This window comes from Tasmannia lanceolata, unplaced genomic scaffold, assembly GCF_043159265.1.
Source record: "Tasmannia lanceolata isolate RefF3 unplaced genomic scaffold, GAP_Taslan_0.1 ptg000015l, whole genome shotgun sequence".
Lineage (NCBI taxonomy): Eukaryota > Viridiplantae > Streptophyta > Magnoliopsida > Canellales > Winteraceae > Tasmannia > Tasmannia lanceolata.
Window position 1 is genome coordinate 33071654 of NW_027518692.1, and position 18997 is coordinate 33090650.

Consider the following 18997-nt stretch of genomic DNA (forward strand, 5'->3'; position numbering starts at 1 on the left):
ACTTGAAACCCTTCTAAGAGCCTTACTCATAACTATTTCTCTTCTAAAAGATGACCACTACTCATGTTACTATTCAGGGCCTTTCCATTAGAACCGCAGTTGTCAGCCATTCTTCTTTGGTAGACAACTACATCAATGAACTTAAGTCCTATTTGGGTTTTCACCCTAAGAATGTTGTAGGCCTTGATGTTGAGTGGAAACCCAACACTAGTGCTGGGATCACCAACAAGGTTGCTATTTTGCAGCTTTGTGCTGGTGAGTCTCAGTGCTACATTTTCCAGCTTCTATATTTTGACACAATGCCCCAATCACTGAAGAGCTTTCTAGCTGATCCTAATATTACATTTGTTGGAGTGGGTATTAAAGAAGATGCTGTGAAGCTTGCAGGGGATTATGGTCTGCAATGTGGGAACTATGTTGAGTTAGGCCCGTTGGCCGCTAGGCTTCTTGGTAGCCCTGACTACAGTGGATACAATTTGGAGAATTTAGCTCGTGAAGTGGTTGGTCTTAACATTGAGAAACGTCCAACTGTGACCCGAAGCAATTGGAGTGAAAGACAACTCTCTGAGGAGCAAGTTAAGTATGCTGCTATTGATGCTTATGCATCCTATCGCATTGGGAAGAAGTTACTGGGTTGATAGGCTTTGATTTGGGTTTGGATTACTAGTAGTTTCATGTCATGTCATGGGTTTCTTTTTGTTTTTAATTTTTGCTTGCTTGGTTTTCTTGGGGGATTCTCTTAGTCTTGCTTTTGGTGGTTTTCTTGGTTAGGATGGGTTGTTATGGCTTGTCATGGAATGATGTAGTGAAATGAAATTTTGGGTTTTGGAATTGTGGTACCAAATTGATATTTGCCTTTCGAATAGTATTTGTTAAAAACGATTCACTTGGATCATTCATCTGAAAGGCAACTCAAAAAGGGTTATTTGATTCATTCTTGCATTTCTTTAAAACCACTACTCCATGTTCATGTTCATATACCAGAGTTTCAAATGACCCAAGTAAACGTGCTCGGGTTACCCACACGTTCATGTAAATGTTTAGATTAATTGGAAAGTAAATTCATGGAGAATTACAATAATATTTACTCTCATTAACATACAATGGCTACCTCGATGAAAGACAACCAAACCGGTGCATTCAAATTGATACAATTGCCCTAGGAGATCTCTAGATCGTTCAATTTCAGCCATTCGGTTCTCCCATCAAGACTTCAATTGATGGATGCTTCAAATTCTGCAAGTTCTGCAAGCAATCACATATTGAAATGTTAAATCCTTAGAAATTGACATCTAATCAGAAGATCTAATTTGTTCGTTAAATTTTAAATTTGTCAACAGACATTCGTCACATTCCCATCTTTTAGTTTGCCCTTGTAAAAATGCACATTAATGAGATTAACCGTGCCCTTCATTCTCATTCCTCATTTTCTCTAAAAAAGTTTTAAATCAATTTACTAATGGCATCAGGGCACCCCAAGTCTCTCTTCTGTTTACGAGAAGAAAAGAACTATGAAGTTTTCAAGTCTCTCATACTTCTTTTCTTCTCGTAAACAGAAGAAATGAATCAAAATAGTAAGTATAGTGAGGAATCCATCTCTATTTATACGTCTTCAAGCATTGTATTTTTTGCGTTGTACTAGAAATCTTTTTATGAACCACAATCATATCTTAGCTATTTCTTTTGATAAGAACCACAATCTTTATAACAACATGAACCAATCATATTCAATAAATTTCCCAAGAAAAAAAAATTCCATCAGAAATGTTTTTCTTGCAATCCAAGGCCTAGGGAAATGATATACTTGACCCTTTTCTTCCCTGGACCGCCTGTTTCAGTGTAAAGGAGTATGCATAAGTAAACTTGAGGGGTTGTCTGAGGGAAGAAATGTGGACGGAGAAATTATATGGTTCACGGTCGTGAATGCACCTGCAGCCCAAAAAAAAGTGTGGCCCACAATACTTGGGTGATCTAAACCTTTCATTTGTTGGGCTCTGATATAGCTAGGATGTGTCCTGAATATTTTCTCCATAGGATGATCCTAACCCTCCGATTTGTGGAGGTTTCTGCTGTTAAGTATAAAAGATCAAATAACGCCTCCTCCAACAGCCTAAGCTTTTGGAGTAACGTGTCGTTTCACATGGTATTAGAGCAAAGGTCCTGACTTCAAACCTCGATATATCCTTGATGTCAAAAATTCGCATGCAATGATCAACCCAGAAGTAGGGTCACATGTGCCATGTGTCGGACGATAAAACTAAACACCTTGGATTTGAAAATATAGGCTCAAAGAGATGTTAAATGATCTTGCAAAAGGTAGAGGCTAAAACATCGATGACTCTCTCATTGTAAGTCCAACTGTAATGAAATCAGTCTCTATCTGCTCATCTTGAAGTTCTCTTTCAAACACAACAACTGAAAGAAAGAGGGGCCACATGTGAGGAGTGTTAGAGTATAAAAGAAAAAAATAACGCCCTCTCCAATAGCTTAAGCTTTAATTTAGAAAAACTGGTTGTTTCACATGGTATCAGAGCTAGATGTCCTGAGTTCAAACATCCTTGATAGCAAAAATCCCCATGCAATGGCTAAACTCAAAAGAGTGGGTCACATATGCCAGATTTTCTTCCTTATTCACTCAATTATAGGTTACATCAATGTTATATTTGAATTTTTTTAGGAAACTAGCAATTATTCTTTCTGCAATATTTGTCTCTGTGGTTTTATTTTTACTGACATCTTTTGATAATTTTATTGCTCCAGAATGGCATAACCAATTGTGATTTATGTGAGTTTAATTTTGTAGAATGTTGCTAGATGTGCAAGATTTAGTTCTGATGGGCGATTTGTTGCAACTGGGAGTACAGACACATCAATTAAGCTCTTTGAGGTTGTTGATTCAGCTACCACAGTAAATTCTGAGTTTCACCTGGCTCTTAACTTATAGATGCTTGATTTGTCTTGTAGATTTCGAAAGTCAAGCAAATGATGCTGCCAGATGCAAGAGATGGCCCTGTTCGACCTGTTATCCGGACATTTTATGATCATTTACAAGTATATCTTCTTCATTAAGCCATTCAAAGAAAAAAAAAATCTACTGCTTTAATGCCGGAATGATTTTCATAATGGGTGTCCTTAAACATCAAACTGGGCTGCAGTTCCTATTTGGTTGTATTATTATGCATTTTCTTTAAGTATTAGTGGTAAGGACTTTGTGTAGTGAGAACACTGCAATATCCCATGTCGGTTTTGTTTTGAATAGCAACATAATTGGCATAGGTATGAAATAATTTATGGTGTTAATAATCTTGTCTAAGTCATTCCATCAAAATTTTCTAGCCATATTTCATTAGGATATATTGGAGTCTTATCCGGTGGAAGTCTTTTTTTTAAAAAATTGATTTTATCTGATGAATAACAAAATTTAAAAATCATACTTTGGTTTTTGTGGTTGATGTGGGTAGTGTGCGTGTGGGGAATTCTATTGCGCCTTTTCGTTGGAGCTGTTAGTCTCCACTTTTTGTGTTATTTTTACTTGATATGTTCATAAATATTAAAACATTGTATCTATAAGATTCAGTGAAAAATTAGTTCATTTATGATGTGAAACGTTTGGGTTAAGGACCAAATCATAGTTGCTAGAAACAAGCATTTTAAGTTTTTGGACATTTTTTGAGAGAAAAATATAACTACCAATACATATAATTTCATGATGACCATTGACAAACAAAAATATAAAGACAACGAACTTTCAAGTTCTAGAAGGACCAAAATATCTGTCATTTTTTAACATTAAACATCGAGTTGAAGTGACAACAAAGTTCCAAACAACCAAACCGCATGACAAACCAAAAAAACTTATGTGAGTACATAACAATTGAAGGCTTTAAGCCACAAAAAGCAAGTCTAACAAAACTAAATGATAAAAAGAGGGAATGGTATCCTTTAGAGAGAGAGAGAGAGAGAGACTTCTAGTTGCTTGAGCATTTCTAGCAAAAATCTTTCCCTTGGAACCATTAACTGCATCACTCATATCTCTATTGCATCCTCCTTGACTCTGAGCTACTTCTAGTTGCTTGGGCATTTCTAGCAAAAAATGAAGAAGGCATATTGCAACTGTCGAATTGTGGTGCTAGTGATGGTGGAAAAGCAAGATACTGGAATCTATTGGCAGAACAGGACCCAGGCCATGAAAGATGCCGTTGATTCCTTAAGTTTTGGCTTCAAAGTCTGGCCATGTAGCATCACCTAACTGAACCAACGCGTCATCAACAGTATGAACCTTTGGATTAGTATCACGTTTCACAATTCCTATGAGCACCTTTAGTGTATTCTTCATTTCTTTACCTTGAAATCAATTTCAAATTAGAATGAAATAAACACGAAATTGGTTGCCCTTAGTGAACTTAACCTATTTCTCTTCACATTTTGAATGAAACTGCATGTACTCCAACACCACTTTGCTGATGAGGTCCTAATGGATTGAGAATGAATCTTATAAACTACATCTCTTAGCTTAGGAGTATCTCTCCCATGATGTCACCACGACTCTAAAACTGGCTTTCTTGGATTTTTTACATCCCGCTGAGCAATTAAAGTAGAGAATATCCCCCATTGTACTGCAAAGTTAATGAATTGGACTTGTACAATATCGAATTCATCATATCTTGGTACTTTACTCCGTGCTTCATTGAGACCATTTATAATAGCATTATCATGAGGCTACCTGCCTCTTGGAGCTGGCAAAGCAAGGTATGCAGGATCTTAAAACTTTGAGGTGAGGGCTATTGTTAACGGAATTGGAAAGCGAAAAGTCCCGGAGGTGTTAGAGAGATTGCAACCAAGTATTAAGAGGAATGGGGTGGCCGTTTTTTGGCACCAGAGAAGTCACTTCTACCGCATTGGGGATTAGTTTGTGATTGGAGTCTATCATCATCCCATGCCTTGAAGACTTGTCAGAACCTATCATTGTCACTTCATTATCTTCTGGAGTTTATGACATGGAGGTTCAAATGATGGGAATTCGCTGGCTGTACCTAGTTAGTTGGCGACGACGTTCTCTGATCAAGTGTTTGTGACCAGATATGGTACGGTTACAAAGGTTTCACAAGGACCTGGTTCGGCACATTGCAGACATTTACTCAACGGAATTGGATTCATCTTATGTGGAAGGAACTAATATGATTCAACAATCCTAGACATCAGATTCAGTTGTTTTATATAGACACATGTTATTTTTTTCTTTTATTTAAGATTTTTTTTGGATTTAGTGTCATTTATTTATCCAAGCTCAAACTCATCACTAAAGTAATTGACAAGAGAACCCTCCCTCCCGCTTGTGTCCAAGGTACACCTTTCTCTCCCCCTCTCATTCTCTTCTTTTCCTTCTTCCTCCCCTCCCTTTTTTTTTTTTGAATTGGAGCCTCCCCTCCCTTCTTTTCTTTCGTTTTTCCCCTTTTCTTCTCTTTCTCCCCATCTTTACCTCTCGAAACTGAAATGACCAAAATGCATACCAAAATCAAAATGCGTACCGAAACTGAAATTGTAAGAGTATGTGTTACATAATTATATTTATATGATTTGCATGCAAAATACGATGCATGTGTTACGTATAAATATTTATACAGAATTATTAGACATGTGCGCCAGTGCATGTCACTATGTGTTCGATGCTAAACCATTATCGATAGTTGCTATGTGTGTATTTATACTTATTCTAGTATTTCCTAAAGTTTCATATGTAAATTCTATCATTTGGATATGTTTCCGTATGTTCCGTGATTTTACAGGATTTCCACTGGAATTTCCAACCGAAACCGAAATCTTTCCATTTCCGTGGCAACCGATACCGAAACTGGAATCAAAATATAACACCCTGCCCCCAAGGACTACAGTCCCTCTCTTTATCCTGTCCTCTCTTGCATCCCTCTTCGATCCCCCTATTTTCCTCCATGGCTGGTGCACCACGGCCGCCACCCCAGCCTCCTTTTCAACCATATTTTTTCACATTTTCGCCCTGATTTCTGCTGTAGGATAACGCCTTCATTCTTCTTTTTCCGTATTCTAGTTGTTGTTACAGCATCAGTACATCTCTTTTTCACCCTAGCTGTCGCAGTCGCAGTCGCAGCCCATCTATTTCCTTCCCTTTATTTTCCTCATATTTTTCTCGCTTTCCATATTACTTCTCCCCACCTCATATTACTTTCAGGGTGAGAGCAACCCTTCTCTCTCTCTCTCTCTCTCTCTCTCTCTCTCTCTCTCTCTCTCTCTCTCTCTCTCTCTCTCTCTCTCTCTCTCTCTCTCTCTCTCAGAGGCCTTCTACATTAGGGCGACCACCAGCACACCGCTCCTATGCGTGGATCCTACCGTCTCTATTTTCTGCAGCCTACTCTATAAACCTTTCCCCTTCAAATCTTTCCCTTTAAACTTTGACACACTTATTGCTCTGATCACACCATCTACCATAATTCCCTTCTATCCATTAGATGTTGATTGGGCTATAGTTAGGTTTATATCATAGATCCGATTATGTGATACCTTATTTGCGACTTGTTTATTTTTCCATTAGCCGGCTGTTTTGTTTATGGACTTGTTTGAAACCTACATTGGGCTAAATTAATTTATATTTGATGAATGAACTCTATAGTTCATAATTTTAATGAATACCTTAGCTTTGTTTAACTTGTTTTGGGAATGTATGTTTCTGTTTCTGGTTTTTTTTTTTTTTTTTTGAAAATGAGGATGCTTCTGTTGTTATTGATCTAAACTCCATTTTATGCTCTTAAATTCTCAAAAAGTAAACTGCGAACGCTAGTTTTGCTCCACATAGAAGCCATATCACTTAGCTTTTCACCATCCAACAAACTTCTTGTTGCCATCTCAAATGATGGAGACACCTTTTTGGGGCTGTTTTCAAGGCCTCAATCAACTTAACTCAATTTGGATACCTTTAATGCATTGAATAGAAACTCATTGGCCATTAACGGCTTTGAATAAAATCCCATTGGTCATTAACTGTTTTTTGTTATATAGCCTTAGCCAATAGTCGTTAATTGTGGTTCTAGACCTCCTTTAAGATCAATTTTTTTATCATCCACAAGAAAGCTGACACGTTGGGGAAACCATGGGATCTTTTGTAGTATTGTAGTTCTTAGATTATTTGGGCTCATTTGCCGTTTATTTTTCTGGTCAATTTTCATTGTTCGTATCGTAGTTGTTCTACGTTCCTCTGGAGAGTCATCAATTCCTTTTATTATTGAAAGTATAAAAGATTAAATAATGCCATCTCCATCAGCTTAAGCTTTTGGAGTAGCTGGTAGTTTCACTGGTATATGAGCCCAATTAAGATCCTGAGTTCAAACCTCCCGGATGGCAAAAAATCCACATGCAATGGCCAAACCCAAAAAGGGGCCACATGAGTCACTTGTAGGCCAACCCTAGAAAGAGGGACCACACGTGAGGGGGAGTGTTAAAATATAAAAGATTAAATAACGCCATCTCCATCAGCTTAAGCTTTTGGAGTAACTTGTAGTTACACAATTATTTACAATCATTTTTAATTCAGCTTGTTTTAATTGAGAAGGATATAATGGTTCATGTGAGGCCACAACATGCCTGTCAGCTACAACATTAGCAGTCCACTTCATGTGATTGAAATCAGGCCGCACCATCCTGCGCAAAGGTCGCGAATCTCCACTATAATATTAGCTAGCTTCCAATGTCCAGGAGCCTTACCCACAGCCCATCCCAAGGCATTTGCTGAGTCACCTTCGATGATTAATGGCACAGATCAGCGTTGAGAGAATCATTTGAGGACACAAAGAAGAGCTTTCGCCTCCACCTCGTTTTTTAGTCGCAAATCCCTGCTAGACCCAAAAAGGATTGGATGATGTTTTCTTTATCGTCCCGGAAGATTCAGAATACTTTTCTCATAAGGTATTCTGAATTTCATATTTTTCTTGTACTTACTGTTCCTAAGTTCTATTATTAAAACATTAAAATAGTGTTGGATCTGTTTGTGGGTCTGTGTGCAGTAGTTAAATATTTCTGACACTGACACATCTCCAAGTCCAGTGTGATGTAAATTTTGTATATTATTTTGGGCTTGTCTAACAGCAGCCTTTAAATATAACCACACCATCTCAGTTTATAGTTTGATTATTGAGTGCAGTTTTCTGCTGCAAAGTAGTACTCTCTATGGACATGATTAGTCGGTCTGTTGCAAGGTTTAAAATTTCGGTTTCGGCAGTGGCTGAAACTGAAATTTTGGCCAAAATACTGAAATTTCAGAAATTTCAGAAATTTTAGCCGAAATTTTGGAACAACCAAAAAAAATCGGAAAACATAATAAAATAGAAATGGTTGAAATTTTGGCCGACATTTCAGAAATCTAGGCTGACACCGAATTCATGTAGGTCAAAATTTTAAACCACGGTCTGTTATTTGTAATTCATGTGTTGAATGTTAATGCTCATTATTGAATTTGCCTATCTCATACTCGGGGTGTCTGCTTGTTGCATTTCGTTATGCTCTGTTATATTTTTTATGTCAGTGTCATGATCTTTATAATTGGTTTATTTCTGTTCTATATATACTGGAATACACTTTTCTTTCTGTCGGATACGGTGATACCAATGTATTCAAGTGACTCTAGTTCCTGCTTTGGAATATTACTATTTAGTCTAAACCATTACTGATACAATTGCAGCCAATCAATGATCTGGATTTCCATCCTCAAAGTACTGTACTGATATCCGGGGCAAAAGATCATACCATAAAGTACAAATCTCATTCATAACTTTGATGTCTTTCTTTCTGTCAACTTTTCAGAATATCTTTATTGAGTGTGTGTTATTATCATATTTGGCGGATCATTATAATTTATAACTTGAGCATACTATAGTAATGGAAGTTTAGACTGATGGTAGACTTACTTTTTCTACTTATCTTTCTGGATGCTTAGAGCTTGTTAAAAGAAGCACTATATTTCCACAATGGCACAAGTTCATGCACCCATTGTACCACAAGTGGAGCCTAATACTTTCTCAATATGCACGGAGTCTCTAGAGAAGATTGAGGCATTTCTATTTCGTCACAACTCGTTCAGGGAAGTCACATTTTTTTTTAATTTGTGCTGGTTTACATGATGATCCAAAAGGGCAAACCTTCTTTATTGGTCAATGCTCAAAAGATAGAAATGACTGTCTTGTTTATAAATATCTCGTCCCCGGGCTCCCTGGGCATGCCCAATGATCTGACCATTCTTTATTGTTCTAAGAGCTGTCCATCTTTTTGCAAGAGTTGGATTTTTTAAAATTACAAGCAGATGTTTTGTTGTGAGCCTATCATATTAGGCTCTCTCACTTATGAGTGATTGTAAAAGTTGCTAGATGCCTCTCATTAGGAGCTCTAAGGCTCCCTCACTTATTAACTCCACACACAATCACATGTACATTCATGTTTGGTAACGCATACATATGTTGATGTGTACTTGTGTAGTACTTCTGTTTGTCTTGTGCAAGTGTTACGGATTTTTAGTACCCGTCCTTCATTCTTCTTGAGCATTCTTATTCAATATAATGTAAGCCTTAAATGCTTTTCAGGTTCTTTGATTTTTCAAAAACAGTTGCAAAGAGAGCTTTCAGGGTTATCCAGGTTGCGCCTATCTCCAGTACATTTATTCATTTTCTATAATATCTTTTATGTATACATTAAGCTTGGTTTTTATAAGTTTGGAATGAAAGTTATTGCTCGATATTAATCTTGATGAGTCTTGTTCGGAAAATTATCACAGGATACCCATAATGTGCGGTCTGTTTCTTTTCATCCATCCGGGGAATTTCTTTTGGCAGGTATTTCCTGGATTAGCTGTTCTTCCTTCTCTTTCTTGAAAACTTTTGAATCTTAAATCAACTCGGCATTGGTTTATAACTTAATAATGACCATAATGCTGTAAGCTAGTTGTTGGTTAGCATCCCAGTTTTGTGACAGTTACTTTGATAAATCTTTTTGTAACCATTTCTTTTGGTCTATCAAACCTCTCATCAGTCTTGAAATTCAGAAATCGTTTGGTTATCTATTATTTTGCACTTCACAGCATTTTTCTGATTCTTAACTTCATAGCGATGTTACAATGAAGTTGCCATCTTATACATTTTTCCAGTCCATTTCATTTAGGCCCTGTTTGGATTGCAGGAATTTTCTGAAAATGTTTGGAAATGAAAAATATTTCTACAAGTTCCTACTTTTTTTACACACAAAAAATATATATAAAATGGACCAACCCTATTAATTTCTTTTTAGAGGGATATTCAATTTATGATAATATCCCTCTAAATTAACCATAATCATATTTCAGGAATTTTCTAGAAAAGTTTAGAAAGGAAAAATATTTCTAAATGTCCAAACTTTTTTTACACATGAAAAAAGATGACTTGAACTAACCCTATCCAATTTTTATTTAGAGGAACTTCAATTTATGAAAATATCCCTTTAAATTAACTATAACCATGTCATTACCCTCTAAGTTGTGGAAAGAAAAAAAATTTCAAGAAATTTGTTTTCATCAGAAATGTTTTTTCTTGCAATCCTAACAGGGCCTTAGTGCAAAGTATAAACATGAAATATGTTATCTTGTCTCTTTGAAATCAAATTAAAAACATTGTCCTTGCCTATGGCGAGAGTTCATTATTATTCTGTAGAATTTTCTCTCATGCAGCACTATTCTTTAATTGGTTCATTGGCTAATTATGAGAGTTTAACACATTTACAGGGACAGATCATCCAATTGCCCATTTGTATGATATCAATACTTTCCAGTGTTACCTATCATCAAATGTGCAAGAGATAAATAGTAATGGTGCTATCAACCAGGCATGTTGGTTCATTTCTTTAAATCAAACCGGTGAATCGACCTTCTACCCTTTTAATTTCAGAAAATTCAGAGTCTGTGTTGCATATAATCCTAGTCTGTGGGAGTCGAGAGCTCAAGGCTCTCAGGAAATGAAGGGGGGGATCTTTTTGTAAATATGCTGGTTTGATGCTTTTTGATGGTGGGTTTTGTTTTGTTTAGGGTAGGCTATGGTATTTTCTGGTTGTTGAAAGGGTTCGGAATCTTAGGAGTGGCTGGAAGCCCCATGTTTAAAAAAAAAATTCTGAAGAATTAAGGATGGGTAGGTTGGTCTATCGAACGTGCTTGAGGGACACTGTCTTTTGAGCATTGTCTTTCGCAACTTAGGGGAGTTTTCTCCCCTAGATAGCCATTCCTAACCATGAGTATTCTAAATTACCAAGGTGGGTGAAAAAACGCTTTAGGTTCTTGATTCATTTCAAGGCATAATAACTCCTTGGTTTCTTTATTAGAATGGATGATGTGGGGATTATATGATGTTTCTGTTGTTGGATGCCTTTGGAAGGCATAGTGGAAGGTTGCCGGAAAAATTGTTATGCAAGGAAGTTTTAGATGTTGATGGAGTTCTGCGAGATGTTTGGAGGAAGTTTGTATACAGTTTTAATGTTTTTCTTTTGGGATCCAGGAGTATGCTCCTGGAACATCATACTATGTAATTCCTAGTGGGACTACTGGTGCCCATGTTTATTTCATGGTACGAATATAATAGTCACTTTCCAAAAAAAAAGTCAAGCTATGGTGTGATTTACAGTCTATTATCTATTACTATTTGCAACGCATACTCATATCATGCTGTCTAGATATGTTATGCTTGGTATACTGTTTAGAACAGGTTCCTATATAACATTTCATTCAATGAATTATATATTGTATCATACTACAAGTTATGAATAGCACAACATATACCTAAATACACCTTATAAATGTTTAAAAAAATTGGAAGATGATTTATGATGAAATAAAGAGAGGAACGTGTATGTGAGAGATCACACAATTCATGTGTATGTGTTCAGTAGCTCAAAATTGAATTTGTGAGGGTTTTCAATCCATTGATCTTTGGATCATGCGGCTCTAATGGATCACAAACAACTTCATGGATCTTTTGATACTATATTAGATTTGCGAGTGATGATTATTTTACCATTAAAACAAACTATTAACCCTTTTAGGAGGTTGAAGACGAGGTTAAGGAACAGGTCCTTGATCTTGTCTCCCTTTCCTTTCTTTTCTTCTCTTCTTCTTCTTCTCTTCTCCTTGGGTTGTTCTTTGTGTGATCTCCTTTGTGGGCTTAGCCTTGGAGGAGGACCTCCTTGCATTATGTGTGGGAGGAGCTAGTCTTGGAGCTTCCCAAATTCGATGCGAAGCCTTGGGCTTCTCACCTCCTTATGTATAGGGAAAACCTAGGTGTTGAGGCCAGGAGGTGGGGCCTTCTTAGATTGGCAAATCATGCAATTTTTTTATTTAAATCCTGACAGTGCCCCTAAGTGCCCTATAACACTCAATGCACACTATGAGTCTTTTCACATCAAGGCTGTTATATATACTCAATCAAATTTCGTCTTTTGAGATTATAATTCACCACTGAGCTTTAGACACCCCATTTTGTCAAGATCGTACTAATATCCACACGAGCCCACATAAGGTACACAGGTGTTCCATACTTGTTTAGTGATATTTGATTATTGCAAACCTTTCGTACTTTTTCCAATATAATATATATAAATAGATAATAATTCTGCAATTTAACCATTAGCCCTCCTATAAACCTTCTCTGTGTTTAGTCATAAAACCACTAGAAGGGGCCGTTCATAGTAGAGAAATGGGTGAATCTATAATCTCCTACATATAAATCATATATTTTTTTTTGAAAATTAACAAATAATATACATATATTTTTGCATATAATTTACAAAGAGGAAACTGTTGGTGAGCTAGCTTGCCCAATCACATGGGTCCCACATTTTGGGGAGTGATCCAAACCATTCATTTGCAAAGCCTTAACATAGATAGGGGGTGTACCAAAAATCAGCTCCATAGGATCATCCTAACCCCTCCATTTGTGGAGGACAAAAATGGGGCAGATTTGTGTCTGTCCATTTTTGTCCTCCACAAATGGAGGGGTTAGGATGATCCTATGGAGCTGATTTTTGGTACATCCCCCATCTATGTAAGGGACTTTCAAATGAATGCTTTGGATCATCCTAACAATGTGGGCCCCCATGTGATTGGGCAAGCTAGCTCACCATAAGTTTGGTGAGCTTAAGCTCACCAACAGTTTCCTCATTTACAAATAATTTACATATATTTTTGAAAATTAACAAATATTTTTGCAACTAGACAAGTTGATAACCCAGAGTAAAATCATGCTTTATACATGGAGAGGGGGAAAGTGTTGGTACTTCTTTTTTAGGGATTTCTTAATGAGACTTTGACTCGCCCCATTTAATCATTGATTTAGTTGAGTCTATGGGAAGTTTTACTCTGTGTTTGAGATTTGAAGCTGCAGTCTGAATATGTTTTAGTGGTTTATTTTATGTTTTAGTGATTAGTTTTTGGGTTATGGTAAGACCCATCACAGTTAATGGCGTTACTGTAATTTTTTTCTTCAAAACATGTATATGTGGAAGCTATAGATTTCATGTGGCTTGACGTCCAAATCCTACAACTCCTTTCCTTTCTACTCCTTACCTCCTCTCTATTCTACACCTTGTGTGATGTTCTCTAAGAGTGTTCTTCTTTCTTTATTTTATTAAAAACATTGCATTCCAGGATGTTTCCTTTAATACATATTTTTTCATCTGTTGTTTGCACAAAAGATTATGGCAGCTGATATCCACACTACCATATTTTGATAATGGAACTACCCACTTTGTTTTACACTTTTTTAATTAGCTTTTAACAGCTGTTACAAAGTGAGTAGTACCATTATCAAAATATGGTAGTGCAGATAGCGGTCCCTGAGATTATTTATGAATTTTAACTCTATCAATCTTTCCAGTTAGGACACGATTGAAAAGTTTCACATCACAGTTTATTTTGTGATTTATTATCTGTTCTTCCTAAACATTCTTTATGTAACATCAATCTCTAGGTTTGTTCTTTCTTGTGGGAAGGATTCAACTGCGAAGCTGTGGGAAGTAGGCACTGGAAGACTAGTCAAGCAATATACTGGAGCTATACATACACAATTGCGTTGCCAGGTTGGTAGATCTATCCAGAATCTTCTTTTGGACACCTTATAGAAGTTGGTGTATGAATGTTGCTTTTTTAATTAGAAACTCATTTGGATACTGCTTAAACATCAAACTCATGATGGGAGGATTCACTTCTCCCAATGACTAAACTGCATAATTGAGTTGCTGCCTTTTCAATCAGGAATCTTCCGAATTTCTTCCAAACAAATTGAGTCCCTCCTTTGCGTCTCTGTTACAAGTTTGGAGACAACTTGTTTTAGAACTCTCAAGCAAATGAAAATGAGTTTTTCATGAATCAGTCTACTATCTTTTCAAATAGCCTTATTCAAATTATTGGACAAAATTTTTTGCTTAGAATGTCTGGTAACAAAAATGTAATAAATGAGCCATTAAAAAATGCAGTAAATGAGAAATTTCTCTTTGGAAATTTACGTCACCCGAAAATTTCATAAGAAAGAGTGATTTAATGAGATGAGAATTTTTGCTAGGAGATTTTAAACAAGAGAAAAATGCCACTTTTTAAAATCAATTAGCAAAGTTTTCCTTGCGAGTTGTGACCAATGTGGAAAATTGAAAAGTGACTGAATACCGTAGGTTGGAAAGGGCCCACTTTGATAAGGATGATACTTTCCCCAAAAGATTAGTTGCTCTTTCCCATGTTTCCAAATTGTTTTCTATACTCTTTATCACTTGTTCCTATTATAGTTTTGATGGAGATCCTATGCGAAGAGCACTACAAAGGTACTTGATTGGAAGTTACTCGGCTTTACAGCCTAAATATCAGCTAGGATGCTAGTCCATCTCCTTCAATGATTATGCCAACTACCAAGCTTTTACAGAAGTTTATTTTAACACTGGACATCGCTTCAAGCAATCTTAGGATATATGCAAAAATTGCTTGCCTCCTCTTCCATGTCATTACAAAAAACTACTGTCATTGGCAATAAAAATGTGATATTGATGGAACATTTGTATTACCTTAATACTCTTCAATCTGTTCAAGTATAGAACTTAACACTTACATGAGACCATGACCAAAATTGAGGAGTGGGGACCCCTTTACTCAATCTCTATTGAGCTTTGAAAATGACCCACGAAGCTACTATTGATTAAAATATAGAAACACGTTGTTGAGATACCGGAGAGGAACCATTTTGACAAAACAATCTTAATCATCACGTAAGGAAATTTCATTCTACATAATCATAGACCGTCAGGTGTACCTTGTAAATTACTTCCTCCTTTCCTTCCTGATGTCTAGAGTCCATACAGTAGTTGGTGATAAGTACTTTTCTAGGATTTGTCTTCCATCCATAGATGTGCTTTGCACCGGTGAAATGATTTATGGCAAGACCCTCTTTATAACGAGAGAGGGAGGAATTTTGCCACAATCTTTTATAGCCTTCTGACCAAACTAATATACCTATAGGCTTTCGCTTTCACCACCTTTTCTATCTCGTGAATAAAGAAGAAGCTGCCCTTTTTTTTAATGGCTAGATGTCATTAATAGAAGACGAATATACAAAGCCGCCCGAGATGGATGGGAAGAAACATCGAAAAAAAAAATGCAAAAAAGAAAAAAAGATACAAAAACTTAAAGGCAGAAGAAAATCGAAAAACTCGAGCTCTAGTTTCTCTGCTCCTTCCCTAGCTAGTTTATCTCCCTCCTCATTTGCAGATCTTTTAACATGCTAGAAAATCACGTTCACACCTCCAATATGATCCCTGATCTCATCCATCCAACTCCCAAACCTCCAGGGGAACGACTTATTTTCTTTCAACCACCTAATGACGTTAAGAGAGTCTCCCTCAATGGATTCTGCTAGCATAAACCCCTGCAAAACCGCCCTAATTTTTCGCCTCATTAGAATCCGCAAAACTGATGGGGCCTGAGAAAGCCCACAACATGGCAACCGCCTCGTCTCCAAGGAGACCAACAACCCCATATAATCCCGGGTTACCGAAGCTGGAACCGTCAAAATTCATCTTGGAAAAACCAGGGGGCAAAGGAGTCCATTGAGGGCCGCCAGCTTAACACTCTCACTACTAAAGCACACCTCCCTCCAGCCATACCAAAGATCATGAGCTGAAACAAACTTGAAACTAGGGAGAGATCTAGCCCAAGAAATAGTCAGTGTGATTGCCATTGTGGAAGTGTGATGAGGGCCTTCCCCGCCCCTAATCATTCGAGCATTTCTTTCCTTCCATAATGACCAAATCATAGCCAATAGAGAAATCTTCCAGAGCACCTTGCCTTTCTTTCGCCAAGGGGAAAGACCCCAACTATTTACAACATCCGGTAAATGAGTGGGAAACACCCGTTGAATCTCAAATCTTTGAAGGATCCTGCTCCAAACTAGCTAAGCGAACTTGCAGAATGAGAAGATCCACTGTCTCCCCTGCCTCTAAGCAAAGAGCGCAATGATCCACAATCAACATGCTCCGACTCCTGAGATGATTGACGGTGAGAATCTTATCCAGAACTGCCGTCCACCCAAATGTACATACCCTAGGAGGAGCTGGAATGGTCCAAACTTTGGCCGCCTGCAGAGATCCCGTGCAAGGTGTGAGCTGCTGGTAAAACAACTTGACACTGAAGTCCTCGAATGTGCAAAAAATTCAAACCCTCTTGTCCACCCCAGAGCAACTGAAGTATTGCTCATCAAGCAACTCCAAGATCCGAGCAATAGTCTTGAGTTCCCGATCAAAAAAGGGTCTCTTGAAATTGAAATTCCATGCTAACCCATTCTCCCCATGGACCATGTAGTCTGGTACCCACGCTTCCTTATTGGTAGCGATCATGAAGATATTCGGGAATCCAACCGAAAAAGAGGACTTTCCACACCACTTGTCCAACCAAAACCTGATCCTTTCCCCTGAATACACCTTGAATTGAATTCCCTTATTAAATTTATAACTTTGATTCAAAATGTCTCTCCAAACTGTAACCCCTTTTTCTGAACTTGTCATCAGATGACCAATTGCCAGGCAAAGTTCCATACTTGTCTCCAATTAACCTTTACCCATAAGAGCTGACTTTCCTCCCCAAAACACCAAAGCCACTTGCCCAACAGAGCCACGTTCACTTCCTTCAATCTTCTTATACACAAGCCCCCAGCCTTTACTGGTTTGCAAACTTCCTCCCATTTTACCAGATGCAATTTCCTCTTCTTGTCTGATACCCCCCAAAGGAATCTTCTTTGGATAAATCCAATTTTTTTAATGACACTGATAGGACATTTGAAAACTGACAATTGACAAATAGGGATATTAGCCAGGACCGCCTTCAGAAGAGTGATTCTACCACCCCCCCCAGAGAGACCAAGTTACGTTTCCAGGTGTCAAGCCGCTTTTCCACCCTCTTAACTTTGAGCAACCACCTCAGATGAATTAAATGAACAAGGCAAAACCTATTGAAAAGTGAGTCTATGTGGAAGTGATTTAAATGAATAAGACAAAATCTGTTGAAAAGTGAGCTTCTGTGGCAGCTCTCTCATAAAGCCTATGTTTCATTCCAAAAAAAAAATGTGGCAGCTCTCTCATGCAACAGCTGGTCTGCGAAATGCCCTTCTGCAATGGTCGCTAGCAAATCCCTTATTTAAATCTCCTGCCATAGAATTTGAATCGGTGATATACCTGGATAATGAAGGTCGGGGTTGAAATTTTGAACCATTTCAATTTTTTTTTAATTTCTGGAAATATTTAAGTGTTCATTACGTTTCCCTGGTTCATAAAGATAATACTTTTCCTTGCATACACTCACAACATGAGCTATCTCTGAACTTGTATTTTTTAATGGCATCTCTGATACTTGAAAAAAGAATGCCATTGTCCGTTCTAAAATGCTCAGCTCCACATGCCAAAGTTCATTCATCCTTTATAAATGGAAGTTTGCTAAATCTTTAATGATTCATACTAATTGTCAAATAAAAAATCTGGACACAGGCTGTTTTCAATGAAACTGAGGAGTTTGTTCTATCTGTTGATGAGCCAAGCAACGAGGTAAGTCATCATTTTCTATCTGCTTGTGGAATTCATACTGCAATCTGTTGATTCAATGGTTGGATTTGACTGATATAATGGAGTTGCAGATTGTTATTTGGGATGCTCTAACCGCTGAAAAAGTAGCAAGGTGGCCATCCAATCATATAGGTGCACCCCGGTGGCTAGAGCACTCGCCAACTGAGGCCGCATTTGTCTCTTGTGGTAGCGACAGGTCAGTCCGATTTTGGAAGGAAATCCTTTAGGTATGTGATTGAGACTACCATCCCATGTCAGTAATGCAGAGGAAACATCAACATGATAAAACTTTCATCAATGAAGATGGTTAGAAATGGCTGTACTTCTTCAAGTATATACTACTAGGTGGGATATCTAAAATTGCCATTACTGTCAGAGTATTGTAGTTTTTCATACAAAAGGGAATGATAGTTGAATGGGATTTAATACGATAGGTTTTTGCTTCATGATATTAATCTTTGAAGTGGATTTCATCTCTATATTCTTTTGTTGGAAGTCCATTATATCAACACCATGAACCAATTTGCAGAATTTTTGGTCTTACAAATTATTGAATGAAGCTAGAAGTGTGAGTTTGTGTTTTGTACCTGCCATCAAGGGTTTACGATTCTTCTATATCAATCACATCTTGGGTTTTCTATTAACATCTACAGAACATTAGATGTTTTGCACTGTAACTAAGAATTAGCTTTTTTTAGGTCATTTTGGTTCTCATTCTTCTATAGCAAGTTGCGTTCATCCCCCATGATTTCTCTTTCCATATTCGCATTGGAGAGTGAAATATCCCTAGGACCCATGATATCTGTTTTCTACTTCTCCCCAGGGTATAATTCTGGCGAAGATTCTATCCAAGGAACCAACTTGCCGTCTGAATTTA

At 37.4% G+C, this 18997-nt stretch overlaps 1 protein-coding gene across 1 annotated transcript; it reads left to right on the forward strand.

The window, feature by feature from the left end:
• Positions 1-50: 50 nt before the first annotated feature.
• LOC143891946 (cleavage stimulation factor subunit 50-like) lies at positions 51-18534 on the forward strand. Its single transcript, XM_077396434.1, has 13 exons — positions 51-625; positions 2678-2717; positions 2804-2887; positions 2965-3051; positions 8705-8775; positions 9600-9651; positions 9791-9848; positions 10769-10869; positions 11532-11600; positions 13799-13818; positions 13998-14106; positions 18046-18102; positions 18192-18534. Exons 1-13 carry the CDS (start codon positions 51-53, stop codon positions 18345-18347), a joined length of 1479 nt encoding a protein of 492 aa, XP_077252549.1. The 3' UTR covers positions 18348-18534.
• The last annotated feature ends 463 nt before the right edge of the window (positions 18535-18997 follow it).